Source organism: Alligator sinensis, unplaced genomic scaffold (genome assembly GCF_000455745.1).
Source record: "Alligator sinensis unplaced genomic scaffold, ASM45574v1 scaffold1488_1, whole genome shotgun sequence".
In the NCBI taxonomy this organism is placed as follows: Eukaryota; Metazoa; Chordata; order Crocodylia; family Alligatoridae; genus Alligator; species Alligator sinensis.
Genome location: NW_005843097.1, coordinates 338,207 through 357,673, shown reverse-complemented (window position 1 = coordinate 357,673; position 19,467 = coordinate 338,207). Strand labels below are relative to the sequence as shown.

Genomic DNA, 19,467 nt, shown 5'->3' with positions numbered 1-19,467 from the left:
TACCATTGTGGTGATGGCAAAAGGGCGGGCGGGCGGGCGGGCGGGAGGGAGAATAGGATGTGGTTTATACCATTGTGACTTGCCAAAGGGGGAGGAATGAGGGCGTTATACCATTGCGGCCCTGTAAAAGGGCGGGGAGAAATACGGTGTGGATTATACTATCATAACCACTGCAAATGGGGAGGGTGGAGGGAGAAATGGGGGGTGGACTATATAATTATGACTTGCAAAAGGGCCAACTGCATTGTATTACTGCAAGTCATAAAGGGGAACCTGGGCTGTACCATTATAGGACGTGGAAGAAGCTGCAGTGCCAATGGAGCGGCCAGACCAAAACCCCCCCAGGCTTCGGCTGGGCACTGCAGGCAGACAGGGCAGCTCACCTGGGTCCATGGCCCCCTCTTCCTCCAAGGGAGCTGTAGGATCAGGTCTACCCATCTTGCCCCTCATCCCTGCAGGTATATAACCTCCATGAAGGCTCAATCCAGAGCCCAGGGTACCCAGAGACCCTGGGCTAAGCATCAAACCCAGCAGCCCCCCACTCCCCTCTTCGAGTGCAGAGAGAACCCAGGTGGTCCTACTTTCAGCCCCACCCCAACACACACATGAAATGATGCAGTGTCCACGCAAAATAATGATTTCCAATTTATTCTCCTTTCCCAGGTGGTCACAGTGGATGGGGGAGTAGGGAGAGGGGGAGGAGCCGAGGTGCAGCGCTCCAGGTTCTTACACCCGATTGGTGGAGCAGAATTGCCCCCTCCCCCCACCCTGGGGGGCAATGTACCTGTTCATGTGGGTGGGGGAAGACAGTCTGTAGTTTTCAGCATCCCTTGGGCTCCTGGCTAGCTGCAAAGCATGCTAGGAGCTGCAGGTTGAGAACTGCCCCCCAAAAGGTTCTGCTAAGCATGCTGGGAAGGTGCAGGCACTGTGTCACAATGGGTATCTCCCAGCAGGCCCTGTGCCAGGCATGCTGACAGTTGGAGGCTTGCCTCCCTACCCCCAAGTCTGACATTGCAGGGGGGGAGGCTAGGTGCTGCTCTCCACTGGTGCCCCAGAGCCCAGGTGCTGCTGGGGGATCAGGCTAGGTCATCCATGATCTCCTGCACCAGGTGCTTGTAGTGGGCATGTGGTTGGGCCTGACGCTGGCAGCACAGGTGCTAGCTGTAAGGGGGCCCCAGCTCATCCACCTCCAGCTGGCAGGGAACGGGGGGAGGAGTCAGGAGATGCCAGAGGGGACAGACCTCCTTCCCACAACAGTTCAGCAAGCAAAGGGTTAGGCCAAGGGGCTCACCAGTATGCTTTGCAGCGCTTCAGGGAGCCCACCCCTGGCCCAGCCCTGGTAAAATCTGTGTGCAAGGAAGGAGCCCCCCAGGGGGCACTTGCCTGCCTGTACACTAATGCCAGGAGCTTGGGGAATAAGCATCCTCCTGCTCAGTGCAAACAATTACGATGTCACAGGGATAACGGAGACCTGGTGGGACTCCACCCATGACTGGACCACAGGGTCTTTGTTATACCAAGGCAGGGGCAAAGGCAAAAGAGAGGGTAGCAGTGTGTATTCAAAGTTGTGCTGTTTTCCACTCTCTCAAGGACGGCTTTGCTACCCTCCTACACTGGGCAGTGCTACAGTCAGAGTGATGAGTGTCTGTGTTTTCTGCCTGTCAGCAAAGGTGGATCAGGCCTGCATGACCTCAGCAGCTTGCTAGGCCACAGCCAGGAAGGTTTGAATAGCCCCATAGAAAAGTCCAGCGTGACCCACTGCTGACACAGGCAAATCTTTGGGCCTGAACGCAGAGCATCCTGGTTCTCTCTCCGATACAGCTCTGAGCATGGTGGGTTCCTAGCATTACTAAAGAAGATCGCACTTGTTCTTGCACACAAGGTGCAATTCTTTTCCGATGCAGAGTGGAGTGCCACTTGAAGATGAGCCAAGGTACTGTAAAGAGCTGTATCTCTCCCTCATCTGTCTTGCTTCCTTTTTGGGAATGTCACGAATGAATACCCTAAAAGAATTCAGCTTTGTTCTTCCAACCAGCTGTTGCTCAGCTGGAATACTGCAATTGTGAAATCTGCCCTGGAAAATGTGTATTTGTTTTGCTCTGCTTTGTTTTGTCATCTGCCGAAGTAGGAATGCTCCTTTTCATTCTGTGATGGTTGAAAAGAGGGGCTTGGTGTTGGTGTTATATAGCATAATTAGGAATTATCTATATATGTAATGCTGCCTAAGAACTAATTCAGCAAGACCTCTGTTTCCAGAACGCCTATGAGAAGTACACGAATATACAGAATTGAGCTATAAGGTGGAAAACCCTTCCAGATGGGGACTTGTATTTTTTAATATGTAAAGCATTTAGTGACTTTTGAGTGCTATATAAATACCAAATAGCACAGAAAAGATACAAATGGCACGCAACCGACTGTCAGTGCAGCAAATTAAGCTTCTGTTTATAGCAGGAGTGTAAATATAGGGTTAACGGTTAATTCATTTAATGATGAATGTGACACCACTGTGTTATCCTGTAAGAACGTGAATAGAGATTTGCAGCAGACAACATGCTGTGAGCCCAAAAGAATAGGAAACTACTGCCTGCTTTTTTTAAAACTATTGCAAAATGTGGACACAATACTTGGACATAATAGACTGTGTCTGACAACATTTGTACAGTATGTAGCGGAGTGAGCCCCACTCAGCTTCCTATAGTTATCCATATATAGTGACTAAAATTGCAGACACTGAATTAACTCTGAATAACATATGAGCTGGAGTGACAGCCTTCATGTGGTTCTAGAAGGATGAGAATAAGATAGATGGCTGTTTGTGTAGATGTACTAAACTGCAAATCCAGGGGTCCATAGAGTATGGAAAATATGCCAAAAGCTGGGTTGTCCCTTCCATCCCACAGACCCCATTGATTTCCTGCAGGGCAGGAATCCCCCCTTGCAGAGCAGCTTGCAAGATCAGGGTAAATCCATTTCTAGTAACAGACTTTCTCACGCACCCTACCCACTACATTCACGTTTCTCCACTTAGCCCACCTTGGCATCCTTCTGAACCCTGTTATTTTTCAAAACTATTTGGAGAATAGAGAGTGAGTTCTGAATGCCAGCAAGCAACTCTGCCTCTACTGAACCAAGCGGAGAAAGCAGTTGCACTTGAATTTCCCAATTGCCAATTCTCCTTTTTCCTTTCTAACACCAGAATGGAAAGAGCTTTTAGCAAAACTCTCTCTCTAACTTTAGCGGCTGCTCCAGTACCATATAAGGAGACGGGCCATTTCCAAGATCCAAAATATTGAGGGTTTCAGGAGGTTGAGAAAATGGCGAGTTCATATTTATACAGAAACAAGTGGTATGTCAATCCAAATCACAGAACCCGTGCAAAATGCACTCTCTGACAGGAACGCCGCTAAGCAGCGGCGTTCAGCGCCTCGTTTTTAGGCAATCGTCAGGTAAAGCTCCATCTAGAATAGATTGAACTAAAGCAAGATGACAGGAACTGGGAACCCCCAAATCCGAAAGAAATAGCTTTAGGGATGAAAAAGGAGAGTGTGTAAATAGCAAAAGTAGAGGTACCACATTTTGGAGCCAATTGCTTTAGAGAATAAGTGTGTTTTTAAAAACGGATTAAAATAGATTTCTGCAATGGAGGAGCAGGGAGTGCACAAACATTTTTATTTTGCTTCTCAAGCAAATCCCGGGACGTCATTCTCCCCCTGTACTCGGCCTTAGTGAGGCCGCAGCTGGAGTACCGTGTCCAGTTTTGGGCTCCACAATTCAAAAAGGATGTGGAGAAGCTTGAGAGAGTCCAGAGAAGAGCCACGCGCATGATCAGAGGTCAGGGAAGCAGACCCTACGATGACAGGCTGAGAGCCCTGGGGCTCTTTAGCCTGAAAAAGCGCAGGCTCAGGGGTGATCTGATGGCCACCTACAAGTTTATCAGGGGTGACCACCAGCATCTGGGGGAACGTTTGTTCACCAGAGCGCCCCAAGGGATGACGAGGTCGAATGGTCACAAACTACTTCAAGATCGTTTCAGGCTGGACATAAGGAAGAACTTCTTTACTGTCCGAGCCCCCAAGGTCTGGAACAGCCTGCCACCGGAGGTGGTTCAAGCGCCTTCATTGAACACCTTCAAGATGAAACTGGATGCTTATCTTGCTGGGATCCTATGACCCCAGCTGACTTCCTGCCCTTTGGGCGGGGGGCTGGACTCGATGATCTTCCGAGGTCCCTTCCAGCCCTGATGTCTATGAAATCTATGCTGGGAGCTCACAGGAACGTCTCCCACAATGCACTGCAGCAATGCATCCTGTTGCTATCCCAGCATGCATTGCAAAGCAGATAGGTGCAAGGCACCACTATCTCAGCAGGCATTGCAAAACAAATATGTGGAAGGCCACACCCCTGTCCCAGCATGCATTAGAAAGCAGATAGGTGCAAGGCACTGCTATCCAACTCTGCATTGCAAAGCAGATAAGTGAAAAGCACCACTGCTACCGCAACATGCGTTGCAAACAGATCTATAGAAGGCACCACTGCTATCCCAGCATGCTTTGCTCAATCTCCTGCAGTACCTGGGGGTAGGTGACTTGGCTCTGGTACCGGTACCAGCGCCAAGTATAGCACAGGTGCTGCCACAGGGCGTCAGTTACACACGTAGCTCTGGGGGGACAGGAGGATGAGAAGATGCACTCTGAATCTGCTGCTGCCCTCCCCACCAACCCCCACGGGGCAAACCTCAACTCAATGCCAACAGTCAGCAGGGCATGGGTCAGGGCTAGTGCCAGCAGCGTCAGGCGCCATTCGTAGGGCATGCAGGTCAGCTGGTGAGGATAGTGGGTCTTAGGCACTATACTGGAGTCCCCCACCATGGCCCAGGCCATCCCAGTCCCCCAGGGAAGCCCCCATCAGTGCCCCTAGGACCCCTTCATGCCATGACATCAACCCCAGCCAGCCCTGGATCTGGTCCTCCTGCATCCCAGCATGCACTGGGCCTGTCCCCCAGATCTGGTCCTCCTACATTCCAGCATGTACTGTGCCTCCCCTCTCCCAATGTCCTGCAGAACTCCCCCATCAAGCATGTACTGGGCCTGCCTCCCACCAGCCTCCTGCATAACTCCCATCTCCCAGCATGCACAGCTCCACTCCCAAGCTCTCCCCCCACCACTCCAGCAACGCCCTCCATTTCCCAGCATGCACTGGGCTTGACCCACCTGTTTCCCAGCATGCATTGGGGTCTGCACCTCCTCCCCCAGCTCCCCGCATGTACTGGGCCCCAGCACCCCCAACTGAGAATGCACCCCAACAACCCCCACCCACCTCATGAGTGGAGAGCATGCTGGAAGATGGTGTCTAACTCCTCCCCCAAGCCACACTGGCAGTTGCCTGCTCCCTTCCACCATCCCACAGTGCACCTGGACCCCTACCTCATAGAACTGGGCCAGGGCAGGGCAGGGCCACAGCAGCAGGAGCACAAAAACCGAGGCGAGCATCACAGCGGCCAGGAAAGGGCCTGGGGGACAAGGGGAGGTCAAGATCCCTGGGGCACAAACCATGCACCCCCAGCCTCACAGACCCTGCCCCCCACTCACAATTGGTATGGGGGGCCTGGCGGAAGGGTGGCCCCTTGGCAAAGGCCATGGCCACAGCTATGTACTGGAAACAGGATGTGAAAATGCTGGTGTTCTCCAGGCTGGTGATGGTGCAGCCCTGGGAGTCTTCCTATTCCTCAGCCCTGCCCCCACCCAGGAGCTCCGAGGAGCTGGGAAGGGGGGCTGGGGAGGCATTGGCAGGCACCGGGGAGCCCAGACTGCATGAGGCTGGGCCAGAGGCCCAGGTGCTGAGGGGGTGGTGGCAGGTGCCAGGTGGTCCAGTCCCAGCATGCATTGGGTTGCTAACCCATGTCCCAGCATGCCCTGGGCCTGGCCTCCCCCTTCCCCATGCACTGGGCCTGGTCCCCATCTCCCAGGATGCACTGGATCTGCTCCTCCCCTCCACATGTTCCAGCATGCTCTGGGCCTGGCTCCCACTTGTCCAGGACTTGTGCCTCCCAGGAGGCACTAGGCCCACCCCCTTTGCCCCCCAGCATACATCAGGCCTGGCAGCCCATCTCCCAGCATACACTGAGTTGGCTCCCCACTCCATGTCCCAGCATGCCCTGGGCCCAGCCTCCCTTCACCATGGCTTCTACTTCCTAGCATGCACTATGCTTCCCCCCTCCTCCCCCTGCCCTGCGCCCCAATCTCCCAGCATCCACCAGGCCTGGCACCCAGTCTCCCAGCATGGACTTAGCCCAGCCTCCCCATGGCTTCTACTTCCCAAATGCATTGGGCCTGGCCCTTCCCCTGTCCCAGCATACCCTGGGTCCACCCCACTGTTTCCCAGAACGCCCTGGAGCCAGCCCCTCTTCTCCATGGCTTCTGCCTCCCAGCATGCACTGGGCCATGCAGAGGCACTCTGAATTGCTGCAGGTGCAGTTCCAGGGGGTTCAGGGACAGGCATGTGGGAGAGGAGCAGGTCTAGGGGCAGAGGAGCAGGTTCAGGGGGTGCAGGGGCAGATGTGGGGGGCACTTACAGAGCTCCAGGCGGCTGATATCAGGGCTGGGTATGCACAAACAGGAAGGGCAGGGGCAGGTCCTGGAGTCCAGGGGCAGGTGCGGGGGGGTACAGGGGCATGTCTGGGGGGCACTTACAGGGTACCGGGGGTCTGGTACCAGGGCTGGGCGCACACAAGCAGAAAGGGCAGCACCTGGAAGGAGCTGCCCCAAGCCAGTGTTGGCCCAGCAGGATCTGGGCCAACACTGAGAGCAGCAGCTGGGGTGATGCCAGCCCTGCCAGGGGGCGCTGGGGGCCCAGCGCTGGCCAGGCATGAGTCAGACTCACTGCGAAGAGAGAGCCAGGGGAGTGAGGGGTATATGGGGCCCTGTGCCCCCTGCCCCAGTGTCCGCCCCCTGCCCCCCACAACACGTACCGGTGAAGGCGAGGGACATAATTGTCATGTCAATGAAGAGATACTGGGTGTCACCCAGGTTGCTGAACATCTGTGGGGGGGGAAGGAATGGGGGGGTGACAGGCTGCTCCACCCCAGAGCTGGGATCATCCTTGACCCTGTTATACTCAGCTATGCTCTGCCCCAAAGCCACCTGCATCTCCGATCCCACTATAACCAGCCCTGACTGGTATAACCGAGTCCTACTGATCTCAACCCCAGACCTGGATGCATCCTTAGAACCTGGGCTGTGCTCTGTCTCAGAACCAGCTGCATCTCCGATCCCAGTATAACCAATCCTAACCAGTCTAACCAGCCCTAAGCAATCTCCACTCCAGAGCTCCATGCATCCTGGGTGAGGAGGGACCCTATTATATTGCACCCGAGCTGGGTGCATCCTCGATCCCATTATACTTGGCTGAGCTCTATCCCAGATCTGGCTACATCTCCAATCCCACTATAGCCAATCCTAACTAGTATAGTCAACTCCTAGTGACCCCACACCTGGGCACTTTGTGGCTTGGAAGGTGCCCCGTTACGCTTGCCTGCGCCCACCCCAGAAGTAGCTGGCCCTGGAGCCAGACGGGGGGGTCCCCCAGAGCTGGGCGCACTCACAGAGTATAGCAGCAGGATGCTAAAGTACTGGATGAGGCTGTAGAGTGCCACGAACTTGAACACGCAGAAAGAGGTAACCAGCGCTGCCCGCCCCTCCCTGTGGCAGGAGAGGTCAGGGCCCCAGGCCAGGGAGGACTGCGCATCCCAGCATGCATTGCCAGCATGCCTCCATATCCCAGCATGCCCTGCAGTGTTCTGAACCCCACCGCCAAGTGGTGCCCTGCTCAAGGCCAGGTTGGAGCCCAGACTCTCCAGATCCCAGGTCACAACATGCCCTGCTCCCCACACCTGAGGAGGTCAGGCACGCAGATTTTGGGCTGCTGGGAGGTGAAGGGTGATGCCACTGAGGCCTCCAGCTCTGACAGTGAGATGCCTGTGCGTGCCCACTTCAGTGCCTGGGGGGGAGGGTGACCTGTGACTCCACCCCCTTGGTGTTGGGGGCGGAGTGTGGAGAACCCAGGCGTCCAGGGCGCTCAGAGCAGCCCAGAGCTGGAAAGAACACAGGCAGTCGAGCTCCCTACACAGAACTCACCCCACAGTCATTGGCTCCATCCCTGCACGTGCCCACATAGTAGCTGGAAGGGAGAAGAGAGCGGATAGAACCTAGGTCTCTGGGCTCCCATCCCACCCTCCTCAAGGAACCCAGGCATCCAGGACCCCCGAACTCACCCTACTTGCTGTAGGGCTTCCACCAGCTGGGTCTTCTGGTCGGGTGCCATGAGGGCATAGACAGTGGCACAGAGCAGGAGCTGCAGGAGGGGGGCTGAGAATGGAGCCATATGCCTGGGTTCTCTCCCTGCTCTGGCAGGAGAGTGGGGGCTGGTAGGGGGAAGGGAGCCCTAGACACCTGGGATCTCTCCCAGCTATGGGGGTGGGGGGTAAGGGCAGAGGACCCAGGCATCTAGGCTCACCTTGGGCAGGTGCTCGGGGGAAGTGCTCATAGATGATGCCGAGGGTCTTTCCGCTGATGGCAAAGTGGTAGCTGATATCGGGGGGGGGGTTTCAGCTTTTGCCAGCCCCTGCTTGAAGTCCTGAGGACACAAGGGGGGGAAATGAACCTAGTGACCCCTGCTGGACCCCCCCCCCACAGTATGCCCCCTCCCTCACCTCAGTGTCCTGTTTAGTGCTGCCGCCAGGCTTGGGGTCTGTATAGTGCCAGGTGATGGTGGGCAGTTGCCCATCACGGGGGGGCAGGGCCTCGGCCAGCACCACACGGCCCTTGGGTGGGATCATGCCACATTCCCAGGCCACCGAGATGGCCGTCAGCATGTTGTCACCTGGGGGGATGTGGAATTCAATGCCTGCAAGCTGGCAGGAAACCCAGGCATCTGGGTGCCCCGCCCTGCTCCCAGGAACCTGTGTCCGGGCCCACCAGTGACCATGACGGGCCTCACGCATGCATGGTGCAGCTCGCCCAGGATCCTGGTGCTCTCGGGTTCAGAGGGACTACTGTTGTGGATGGAGTTCCAGAGAGGGGCTACTCCAGAGGGGTGGGGCTCGAAAGAAGGGTTACTATTGGGGACAGAGCTTCAAGAAGGACTTTGTTTTGGGGGCAGGGCTCCAAGGAGGGATCAATATTGGGGGAGGGACTTGAAAAAAGGTATGAGGGTCTAATGGGTAGCAAGAGGGGGCACTGTGGAGGACCTGGGTGTCTGCAGCAGAGGCAGATGGGAGATGGGGTGGGGGGAGAGGGTATCCTGACCTTGTCAAAACAGAAGAGGTTGAGGCCCCCAGCAGTGTGCAGGCGCTGGGGGCTGGTGGCATGGATGGCGCAGATGTGGAGTCGTCGCTGGGCCCAGGTGATGCTGGCCGTGAGGGTGGCAGGCAGCGCCAGGGGCACCACAATGGTCAGGATGTCCAGGGACTCCAGCACGATGCGCCCTGCCTCCTCCTGGGGGGTGGGGAGGGAGACCCCGTGGTCAGCCTATCCATGGGGGTGGGGGTCCAGGCACCTGTACCCCCAACCATGCCACTCACTCCCTGCTGGACACTGTGGGCAACTGAGTAGGCCATGCCGGCACCTGCCACAGCTACAAGGCAGAGCAGTAAGCACCTGGCATCGCAGTAGAGCCGAAACTCAGTCGGCTTTGGGTACAGGATGGAGCAGACCAGTTGCCTGGAGAAGCAGGGTAAAGAGGATAAGAGAGGCTGCCTGCCCCCTCCCCCTAGTACCTCTGGGTCTGCCCCTACCCTGGGGCTTGGGTGCTGCTCTGTGGGTGGGGGGTGGCCAAGGCTGGGTCATCCAGGATCTCCTCGGCCAGACACTTGTAGCAGACACAGCGCTGGCTGTAAGGGGGCCCAGCTTGTCCACCTCTAACGGACAGGGAAGTGGCGGAGGGCAAAGTCAGAGACCCCCACGGGGGGGGATCCGAGGTGCTCTTGGCACCCCCCTGAGACTCTGTAGAAGCCCTGCCCCCCACTCAGGATCAGGCCCCTCCGTACCAGTGCAGAGCATGAGGGCACGCACAGGCTGCCCTGAGTAGTAGCGGGTCTGGAGCACACAGGTGCCACAGAAGAGTGTGTGGCGCCGGTGCCCACGGGGTTCGTAGTGGGGGTCGCAGGCTGCCCCCTTCCCTGCTCCCACCTGCCTCAGATCCGGCAGTGCTGTCTTGGTCACTGGGATGCTCTCGCCTGCCGAGATATTGAGGGAGGGTAGCTGGAGGGGTGGCAGGACCCCGCATGCCTGCCCTTTAATACCCCTGTGCCTCTCCTCCCCCCCATTCCTCTGCCCATGGAGCCCCTGGGCCAGGCCTGGGCACTGTTTGAGCAAGCAGCCCACCTGGGGATGCCCAGTCTGGCCTACCCGGGGGACGCCCAGTCTGGTCCAGCCCACCTGGGGAACGCTGGGTCCGGCCCACCCAGGAACTCCAATTCCTCTGCTACCCAAGCCCCACCCCCTACCGGTGAGCATGCTCACATTGACGATGGCTGTGCCGCTCAGCAGGGCAGCGTTGCAGGGCACTGTCAGCCCCCCACAGTGGCACCAGCACCACGTCCCCTGGAACCAGCTCTGTGGACAGGATCTCCTCCATGCCTGGGGTGGCCGGGTGGGGCAGTGAATGGGAAGAAGGGAGACGGGTCCAGATTTGTCCCCCACCCTGGGGCAACCCGAACACCTGGATCGGGCCAAGATCAGGACCCGGGCACTCACCGTGGTGACCCCTGGAGACTGTCACCCGCACCATGTTGTGGGCTGCCACCATGTCGTGGAGCAGAATGTATTGCTAGGGGTAGAAGTGGAGGGGGAGAGGTTGGGAGAAGGCCAGAACGACCACTGCCCCCCCCTGCCCTGGGACACCCCTTCCAGCCCCTGGGCTCTGCCCCTGCTGCCCCCCCACCCTGTGGCACACATCCAGGGGCAGCACCCTTAGTCCCCACACCCCACAGGCACCCCCAGCACTAAGGGACAATCCTAGCTGCAAGCCCCTATCCTGAGGCATATACCACACCCTCTGTGCCAAGCCTCTCCCGCCAGGCACTGACTCTGAGCCCCATCCCTCCACCCTCCCCCACCGAGCATTGACTACTCCACCATCCCAAGCCCCCTCCTTCCTATGCACTGACTCCTTCCCCCATGCCAAGACCCTCCCTCGGGCCCAGGCCCCACACACCTTGCGCATGACATGCAGGGCGAAGCTGGCGGAGAGCACAGTCATGAACAAGATGGCGGCAGCATAGTAGTAGTAGTCGTCCAGCACCCAAAGCATCATGCTGAAGGCTTGGAACACGTAAAAGGGGTTCAGGACACTTGGGTCCCAGCTGGGACCCCGGACACCTGGGTCCCTTCTCACCTCCTTGAGGAGCAGCTTGAGGAGGGAAGGCACTTTGACATCAATCAGGTTGTCTCCATAGAAGTGCCGCCTGAGGGGGGCAGTAGCTGTAAGGGGGAAGCCCCCTGCCCCCCTTCCTCTGCCGCTTTCTCCCAACCTGCAGTCCTTGCCCCCCCCCGTGCCCCTCACTCCTAACCCACAGCCCCCTCCCCTCCCCTCAGTGCCCCTTACTCCCAACCCACAACCCTGCTCACCGGTACGCCTGGGTGGGCAGGGGCAGCCCGGCACTGTGGGCCCCATGCAGGGCAGAGCAGGGCACAATGGCGTCCAGTGCCATGAGGCGGTGGAAGGCCTGGTCCGCCAGGTCCCACAGGTACTGCGCCCAGTGGTGGATGAAGAACCTGACCTGGTCGGAGTCATCTAGGAGGCAGTACCCCAGGCCCCCTGTGGAGATGGGAGGGGGGACACTGGAGACTGCCTCACCTCCATCTGCCCTATGGGCAGCAGCCCCTGCTCGCAGTCCAGCCCCTCAGCCTCAGAGGGGCCCTCTGGACTGCCATCCCCTGACTGGGGGCAGCTCAGGGGGTCCATGCCTGGGGCCCAGAAGGTGCGGACCTGGACTTGGGACCAAGTGCAGAATTCGTCCTGCCAGGACAGCAGCAGGGAGATGGTTAGGGCAGGGGTCAAATTTGCCCCTCCCCCAACCAACACCCCCCGACTCATGGTGGTCAACAGGAGGAGCACGCAGGCATCATGCAGAGGGGCACACTGGCAAGTCCAGCATACACTGCGCTGAGGCAGCCAGTAGAGGAAGAGAAGGAAGCCACCAGAGCACAGGGTCCCCAGAGCGACCAGCACCAGCTTCCAGGGGCAGGGGCAGTATCCGGCCACTTCCTGCAGGGGCAGAATGGAGCAGGCAGCATCTCCTGCTGGTCCCCTACCCACAATGCACTGTGCTGGGTCCTGCTGGGCTGCCATAGTGCCCTGGGGCAGGCTTCCCAGCTTGCAGGATGGCATGGAGGGGGGCAGTTCCCACAGTGCCCTGGGGCAAGGGGGACTCACCATCTCATCTTCCTCATCTCAGTTGTCGTAGTTCCGAGCTCGTCCCTCCATGTCTCCTTCCTGTGGGTCACGTGTTTACCCCAGCGCCAGGCTCCTGGGAGAGGGGGCCCATTACACCCAGCCACAGCCCACCCCAGAGGTGGCTGCATCATAGCATGAGGGGTCCCGTTACATGCAGCTGGGAGCCATCCCAGAACTGGTTGCATCCCAGTGCCAGGTGAGGGGTTCCTGTTATACCTGGCTATGCCCTACCCCAGAAATGGCTGCATCTTAATGTGAGATGACTCTGTTATACCCAGAGTTGGCTGCAGGTGAAGGGGCCCCATTATACCCACCCCAGAGCAGATCCGTTACATGCAGCCATGACCCCCTAGAGGCGGTTGCATCTCAACGCCAAGTGAGGGGTCCCTATTATACCCACCTGCGCCCTACCCAAGAAGTGATTACATTTTAGTGTGAAAGAACCTTATTATATGCAGCTATGAACCACCCCAGAGCTGACTGCATCTCAGTGCCAAGTAAGGGGTTCCCGTTATACTCAACTTGTGTTGCGTCACAGAAGTGGTGTGATGGAGCTGCATTACATACAGCTGTGACCCACCCCAGACACAGCCGCATCTCAGGTGTCAAGTGACGGGGACTCGTTATATCCACCTGTGTCCTACCCCAGAGATGGCTGTACTTTACTGTGAAAGGATCCTGTTACGTAAAGCTGTGACCCTCTCCAGAGGTGGCCACATCTCAGGGACAATTGAGGTGGGTCCCTGTTACACCCACCTGCGTCCTACCCCAAACACGGCTACATCTTACTGTGAAAGAACCCTGTTACATACAGCCCCAACCCACCCCAGAGAAATCCGCATCTCAGGTGTCAGGTGAGGGGACCCTGTTATACTCAGCTGCGACCCACCCTAGAGCTGGCTGCATCTCAGTGCCTAGTGAAGAGCCCGTTATACCCAGCTGCACCCTAGAAGTGGCTGCATCTCAGCACCAAAGAGCCGTCATACTCAGGTGCAACCAACCCCAGAGGTAGCTGCAGTCCCTATTACACTTGGTTACGACCCACACCAGCAGCAGCTGCATGGCAGTGCTAAAAAGCCCTGTCATACCAAGCTGCGACCCATCCCAGAAGGAGCTTTGGTCCCTTTTACACTTGGCCGCGACCTACCCCAGAACTGGCTGCATCTCAGTGCCAGGTGCGTAGCCCTGTCATACCCAGCTGCACCCCAGAGCTGGCTGCATCTCAGCGCCAAAGAGCCATTATATCTAGCTGTGACCCACCTGAGGTAGTTGCAGTCCCTGTTACACTTGGCTGTGCCCCACCCCAGAGCATCTCAGCACTGGATAGCCCCCCTGCCTCCCCCACCTCTTTCCCCTGTGGGGGGACTCACGCCAGCTCCTGTCACTGTGTCAGCTGCACAGGCCCCGGTCCAGGGCCACCCACGGGGCACCTGGACCAGCAGCCTTCCCAGGGGCTGAGGAGACAGGTGGGGTAGGGGGTGACATCGCTGAGGGGGGGCCCCCAACACTACAAGGGTTGCAAGTGGAGGGATAGATACACCTGCAAGGCTGGAAGATGACCCAGGCGTTCCCCCCTCCCTGGACCTGCACCCATCCTGGGCTGCGAGGGGGGGGATGACCCCCTTCCCTCAGACCCACATGCGAGGCACCCCAACGCATGCCCCACCACGTGACCTGCCATCCCCACGTAACCCTGCCTATCACGTGCCGGCTCTGCCCGCAACTGTCACCTCAGCCCCACGTGACATTCCGCCCCACAACGTCACGTCAGCCTCACGTGACGCCTCGCCCCTTCAACCGTCATTTCAGCCTCACGGGACCCCTCCCTGTCACGTGGTGGACGCGCCCATCTCAACTATTCCCTCAGCTCCACGTGACACCCCCCCCGCCGCGGACTCACCACCTCTGGGCTCCACATCACATCTTCCGGCGGGACGGAACAGAGCCTCGCGTGGGGGGGCGCGCGGGACAGACGAAGCGTGTGAGTAGGGGGGGGGGAGGCCCGCGGCAGCTGTGGACAGCGCGAGCAGGCAACACACATGCGCGGAGGGAGGGGCCAAAGCGGGCGCATGCGCACCAGGAGGGAAACGCAGGCGGAAGACCCGGCGCCACTGGCGGGTGAGGGCGCATGCTCAGAAGGAAGTGCAGGGGGCAGGGCCTCGCACTGGCTCTTCGGTGATCCGAAGCATGCGTGTTGTAGGGACCATGCGCATGCGCAGCAGGAGGCGGCGCAGCCTAATCGTGCGGGGATGGGGCAGGGCGTATCCGCGAAGCCAATAACAGCGAGTGCTCCTGGCGCACGTACGCTGGATGACCGTTGACAGCGCACCATTGGGGGGGGCCTGTTGCCGTTCGCGCATACGCACAAAGGAAGGCATTGCCTTGCACGGGGCACTATGGGAGCTGTAGTTCCCACCTGTCCTCTCAGCGTGACCACTGATCTCAGAGTCACCCCTCCCCGTGACCCTGTGACCTGGGGGAGGTGAAGGGGTGGGAATGCAGCAGTGAGGGGCAGAGGGGACCCAGGCGCTCCCAGCAAGTGGTGGGTGCCCGAGAGCCTGCCCTGATGTAGGTACTGTAGCTCCCTGGGTTTTGCCACCCCCCTCCTCCCTCCCAGAGGATCATGGTACAGGGGAACCAGACTGCTCTTTGACCCAGAGGACTGTGGGAGAGGGGTAGGGCTGGGCTTTTATCCCATGTTTCTTCGCAGGTCAGGGCAGAGTCAAGCAAGGTTCCACCACACACCTAGAAGGAGTGAATTGGGGCCTGGCCCCTTCTGCAGGGAATTCTGGGATGGGAGGAGTGGAATCCTGAAGGATTAAGGGATGGGGGAGACTAGGGCCCTGCCCCAGGGAATTCTGGGATGGGGTGAGGAGGCACCACCACCTGTCTGACTCCCACCCTCCCCCACTTCCTTCCCCCCACTGCCCCTCACTCCTGACCCACAGCCCTCCTGTACCCCAAGGGATTCTGGGCCAGGAGGCCTCCTGCCACAGGGCATCGTGGGCCAGGAGCCTGTCCCTCTTGGCTGTGCCCCAGCCTCATTGACAAGGCCCCTTTCTCTGCCGCAGGGGCTGCAGGCGGGGAGGGCGTCGAGTCCCCTGGCTTGGGAGAACAACATCCTTTGTTCCCAGCCGTAAACACTGGGTGGTGCCAAGCTGCACCCACCTCTTGAGGCGGAGCGTTTGGTACAATGCGACCTCTCCCCACCCCAGCATCCCCCAGCCCCACAGGCCAGGCTGCAGCTACTGGAAGTCTCTTTATTACAAAACCGTTATTGCCACCAGCGTCCCATTTGTTACCCCCCCAAAAGTGCCAAGCCCCCAACCCTCCCCCAGCACTGGGGCGCATTCATGCTGGCAACCCCCCACAAAGCTCCCAACCCCCCCTTGCCCTGCTGGATAAATGGCATCACCCTGAGCAGCTGTGCCCTGCTGGACATTGAAGAAAGGACCCAGGCGTTCGGGCTCCCAGCACCTGACCCCTTGACTCTGACACCAGTCCTAAAGCCAGGCTGAACCCAGGCGTCCAGGCTGCCCACTCCTCCACAGCCCCTCTTCATGGTGGGATATGACCCAGGTGTCCTGGCTTGAAGCCCTTCCAATGGGCAGGAGGGGACCGGGGCTCCCGGCCCTGCAGTCCCCAAGCTGGGAGGGGACCCAGGCATCTGACGCAGGTCACTCCCCTCCCCCGGGGCTGGCGGGGGGCCGGAGCTGGGCCAGCTGGGCCGGGGTGGCCAGGGCACGGAGCAGGGCGTTCTCCCGCTCCAGCGCCACCCCACACTCTGCCAGCTCCCGGATCTGCTCCCGCAGCAGCTCCACCTCCTCCCGCACAGCCAGCAGCAGGTGGCTCTTCACCAGGTCCTGTGGGGAACCCAGGTGTCTGGAAAGGGCCAGCCGCACCACCTCCTCCCCACCCTGGGGCTCCCAGCCCCCGCTCTCCTCCCGGAGAACCCAGGCATCCGGGCTCCCGGAGCACTCACCATGGCCTGCTCAATCTTGTTGTCAATGGCAATCACCCCGCTGCCAGCGCTGCAGAGAGATGGGTACTGATGGGCTCAGCCAGGGCCCCTCACTCCCGACTTACAGCCCCCCAACCCTGCCAGTGCCCCTCCCCACAACCCGCAGCCCCCACTCCTGCCCAATGCCCCTCACTCCCAACTTGCAGCCTCCAGCCCCCCACTGGTACCTGTGCACACAGACCAGCAGGGACAGCAGCGCCTTGTCGGTCCCCCCAGGGCGGGAGCCCAGCGCCCCTAAGGCAGGCATGGTGGGGGCATGAGCAGGGGAGCTGCCCCATGATGGGGCTGGCGAGGCACAGCCCCGGTGCCGTGGGTTGCCAGTGTCGGGCAGAGCACAGCACCCGCAGCCCCGCGGCACCCCCCGCGCCTCGTAGGAGCTGACCATGGCCTTCACTGACACCCCCTGCGGGTCCAGGGCCATTGCCCACCCCTGGATCCGCCGGGATCGGGGTCGCGAGGGAGCTCCCTGCTTGCTGCTGCCGGGGTGCGGGGAAGAACCTAGGCATCCGAGAGCCCCAAGCCAATCGGTGCCCTGCCCTGGGGAGGGGGTGTGGCCTTGGCCACAAGCCAGCTGGGCATCAATAGTCCCGCTGTTCCCACGCAGCCTCCCCATTGCCCGAAGCCTTACATAACTCTGGGCGCATGCTGCTGGGAGGGGGGCAGGGGAGAACCCAGGTGTCTGGGCTCCCCGCCCCTGCCCCCACTGGGACTCCCTGGGCACCGCTGCCCGCAGAGAACCCAGGTGTCCTGGTTAGGAATGGACCCAGGTGTCCAGAGCTGCACATTGGAGCCCGAATACCTGGGTTCGCTCTGTGGCAGGTGGAGCAGGTGCTGGTGGGGGTGTTGGGCAATTGGACTCCTAGGTTCCCTACTGGCCCTGGGTGGGGCAGGAGCTGCTGGACACCTACCCTAGCATCTGCACGACCCCAGGCAGGAAGTGCCTGCCTCCGCCTTGTGCCACGCCCAAGGTCACCTTGGCCCCCTGGATGCACCAGTGGCCCTCACTCCCAACCCTCAACTCCCAGCCCTGCCAGTGCCCCTCATGCCTGACCCCTCTGGTACCCCTCACTCTCAACTCACAGCCCCCTGGCAGGAGCACCAAGGCTGAGGGGTCCCCCCCAAAATAGCAGCTGCACCCCCTACCGCAGGCCCTGGCCCCCTGTTGGGACACACCCGCCACCACTTCCTTCCTCTTCCCCTCCCGGTCTGGCCCCCCACCACCCAGGCATTGGCAAAGCAGAAAGTCCCGCCCTCACCCCAGTCCTGCCACAGGAAGTGCTGCCTCACCTGTCCTCGTCCAGGGCAAGCATGGAGTGGGCCAGGCTGAGGGGGTCGGGCACCATCTGGGACGGGCCGCCTTCGGGGGGTGCCGGTGATGCAGGGCGGGACAGTGGCAGCTCCTGGGGGTGGGGGCAGCATCAGGGGGGGGAACCCAGGCGTCTGATTCCCCCACCCTGCACAGAGCCGGGACGCCTAGGTTCCCACATCCTTAAACCCTTCATCCTCTGCTGTCCAGGAGTTTCCCACAATGCCCCTCTCCTGTCTATGCCCAGCCCGAAGGGGCTCTGAGGATGGGACAGAATTTTTGGGCAACTCCCGCTGCCACCACCACCACTATGGGATCCTCATGGGAATTCAGGTGTCTGGGATGCTAGACGCTGCACCCTGCGGCCACACCCATGCCCCGCTGAGGAATCCAAGCGTCCCGGTGTGCCCCCTCCTGACTGACCCCAGGGCACACGGACCCCGGCATCTGGCCCCTGGCCCCATCACCTGTTGCTGGATGAGGCGGGTGGTGCTGGGAAGTGCGGCGGCACTGGGGCCTCCCAGCGAGCGGGCCTGCGGTGCACTTGGCGTCCCCGGGTGGGCGCGGGTGGCATCCAGCGAGTGTGGCAGGCGCAGGGCGAGGCTGGGGTGCGATGGCACTGGTGGCACTGGCACCTCATAGCAGTCACGGCAGGTCCAGCGCCCACGGCGGTAGGGCTCGCCCGTGCCCACGCCCAGCCGCACCACACGGAACCGGGACCCAGGGCCTGGTGGCAACGCAGCCTCGCCGCTCACGCCCGTGATCTGGAAGCCGCTCTTCTTGCGGCTCATGGCGCCCACCCAGAGGCCCCGCGCCCCCCAGGGGGCTGTGCCCACCACCCCAGGGCCATACTGGGAGCGGGGGAAGGGTTTGCTCCTGTGCTGGGGGGTGCCCGCCTCTGCTGGTCCCCGCTGCCCTGTTGACAAATCCCTGCACCAGGAAGTACCCCCCCACACACACACCCTGGCCCGCCCCTGACAACAGGCCACACCCCATCCCTTTAACCCCTGCACTACCAAGAGGCTCTCAATCCCTCCATTAACCCCTTGTTTGCCAAGGTAGGGGGCGGTCCCTTACTATGGACCCCCCCCTTTTGATGCCCCAGATTGGCATTAACCCCTCAGATGCCACCGCCCACAACAGGCTGAGACCTTTTTTGGGTGGGGGGATGGATCCTGCCCTTCAAGGTGGAGGGGATTAACTGGGAGGTGCCTGGTCCTGGCCGCCCACTCCCAGATGTGGTGCCTCCTCCTTGCCAGCTACAAGACCCGCCCCCTTCTGGGAAAGCCTGGAGAGGGCTCGGAGGCCGGGAGCCCAGCCCCAGGAGGTGTCTGCTGGGGGCGCCCCTGAGCCTTGTGGGGGGAGGTGGAAGGGACCCAGGTTCTACCCAGGACCCACCCGAGGTGGCTGCATCCCAGGATGAGGGGGCCCAGATTGGGGGCAGGGATCAGCTGGGTGCCCCGTCCCCTGGGAGAGGCAGGTGCTGCTCCCCTTTGCGGGCAGTGGGAGTGGGGGACGGGGACAGAGATCGTAGCTGGAGGGACCAGGCAGGGGGCTGCAGGTCTGGAGTGAGGGGCATGGTGGGTGGGAAAGGGCAGGGGGAGTGAGGAACACCGGCAGGGGGGGCTGCAGGTCGGGAGTGAGGGGCACCGCTGGCGGGGCAGGGGGCTGCAGGTCGGGAGTG

The 19,467-nt window shown here is 60.1% G+C and overlaps 4 protein-coding genes across 7 annotated transcripts in view; all 4 read right to left on the bottom strand.

The window, feature by feature from the left end:
- The window catches only part of PPP1R35 (protein phosphatase 1 regulatory subunit 35), a 2,784-nt gene extending 2,346 nt beyond the window's left edge, over nt 1-438 (bottom strand). The window contains exons 1-2 of the mRNA XM_025193744.1: nt 384-438; nt 112-121 (exon numbers count right to left, since the gene is read on the bottom strand). Coding sequence (XP_025049529.1) covers nt 112-121; nt 384-438 — 65 coding nt within the window. The remainder of the gene's footprint in view (nt 1-111; nt 122-383) is intronic.
- A 3,750-nt stretch (nt 439-4,188) lies between these two features.
- LOC102374616 (probable cation-transporting ATPase 13A3) lies at nt 4,189-9,667 on the bottom strand. Of its 4 annotated transcripts, XM_025193754.1 has the most exons (9): nt 9,657-9,667; nt 9,306-9,494; nt 8,711-8,880; nt 8,515-8,634; nt 8,273-8,352; nt 8,136-8,178; nt 6,971-7,040; nt 5,427-5,512; nt 4,189-4,823 (listed from the first exon to the last, which is right to left on the bottom strand). In XM_025193754.1, the coding sequence occupies exons 3-9, from the start codon at nt 8,870-8,872 to the stop codon at nt 4,539-4,541; spliced, it is 846 nt and encodes a 281-aa protein (XP_025049539.1). In that variant the 5' UTR covers nt 8,873-8,880; nt 9,306-9,494; nt 9,657-9,667; the 3' UTR covers nt 4,189-4,538. The 4 variants fall into 4 exon arrangements, with proteins under 4 accessions (XP_025049539.1, XP_025049537.1, XP_025049540.1 ...); XM_025193752.1 differs by lacking the exons at nt 9,306-9,494; nt 9,657-9,667 and having other exon boundaries at nt 4,683-5,512; nt 8,711-9,269; XM_025193755.1 differs by lacking the exons at nt 8,711-8,880; nt 9,306-9,494; nt 9,657-9,667 and having other exon boundaries at nt 4,683-5,512; nt 8,273-8,366.
- LOC106721817 (probable cation-transporting ATPase 13A3) lies at nt 9,214-14,993 on the bottom strand. The gene is given in 10 exon segments (XM_025193743.1): nt 9,214-9,255; nt 9,306-9,494; nt 9,581-9,633; nt 10,046-10,234; nt 10,505-10,577; nt 10,579-10,637; nt 10,755-10,827; nt 11,215-11,464; nt 11,628-11,840; nt 12,436-14,993. Coding segments are annotated over 10 exon segments (1,347 nt in total). The 5' UTR covers nt 12,642-14,993.
- A 150-nt stretch (nt 14,994-15,143) lies between these two features.
- TSC22D4 (TSC22 domain family member 4) lies at nt 15,144-18,761 on the bottom strand. Its single transcript, XM_006037318.3, has 4 exons — nt 18,251-18,761; nt 17,765-17,877; nt 16,439-16,487; nt 15,144-16,319 (listed from the first exon to the last, which is right to left on the bottom strand). Exons 1-4 carry the CDS (start codon nt 18,572-18,574, stop codon nt 16,134-16,136), a joined length of 672 nt encoding a protein of 223 aa, XP_006037380.1. The 5' UTR covers nt 18,575-18,761; the 3' UTR covers nt 15,144-16,133.
- Nucleotides 18,762-19,467: the final 706 nt, after the last annotated feature.

What these genes read in the sequence shown, in the direction of transcription:
- LOC102374616 (XM_025193752.1), bottom strand. Translation starts at nt 9,001, where the DNA reads ATGCGTGAGGCCCGTCATGGTCACTGGTGGGCCCGGACACAGGTTCCT. An exon ending in CCCCCGAGCACCTGCCCAAG is followed by an intron (nt 8,353 to 8,514) that starts GTGAGCCTAGAT and finishes CCCCTCCTGCAG; the next exon opens with CTCCTGCTCTGTGCCACTGT. An exon ending in ATGGAGCCAATGACTGTGGG is followed by an intron (nt 7,041 to 8,135) that starts GTGAGTTCTGTG and finishes CCCCCCCCACAG; the next exon opens with ATGTTCAGCAACCTGGGTGA.
- TSC22D4 (XM_006037318.3), bottom strand. Translation starts at nt 18,574, where the DNA reads ATGAGCCGCAAGAAGAGCGGCTTCCAGATCACGGGCGTGAGCGGCGAG. An exon ending in CCCGCCTCATCCAGCAACAG is followed by an intron (nt 17,878 to 18,250) that starts GTGATGGGGCCA and finishes CCCCACCCCCAG; the next exon opens with GAGCTGCCACTGTCCCGCCC. An exon ending in ACAAGATTGAGCAGGCCATG is followed by an intron (nt 16,320 to 16,438) that starts GTGAGTGCTCCG and finishes GGTTCCCCACAG; the next exon opens with GACCTGGTGAAGAGCCACCT.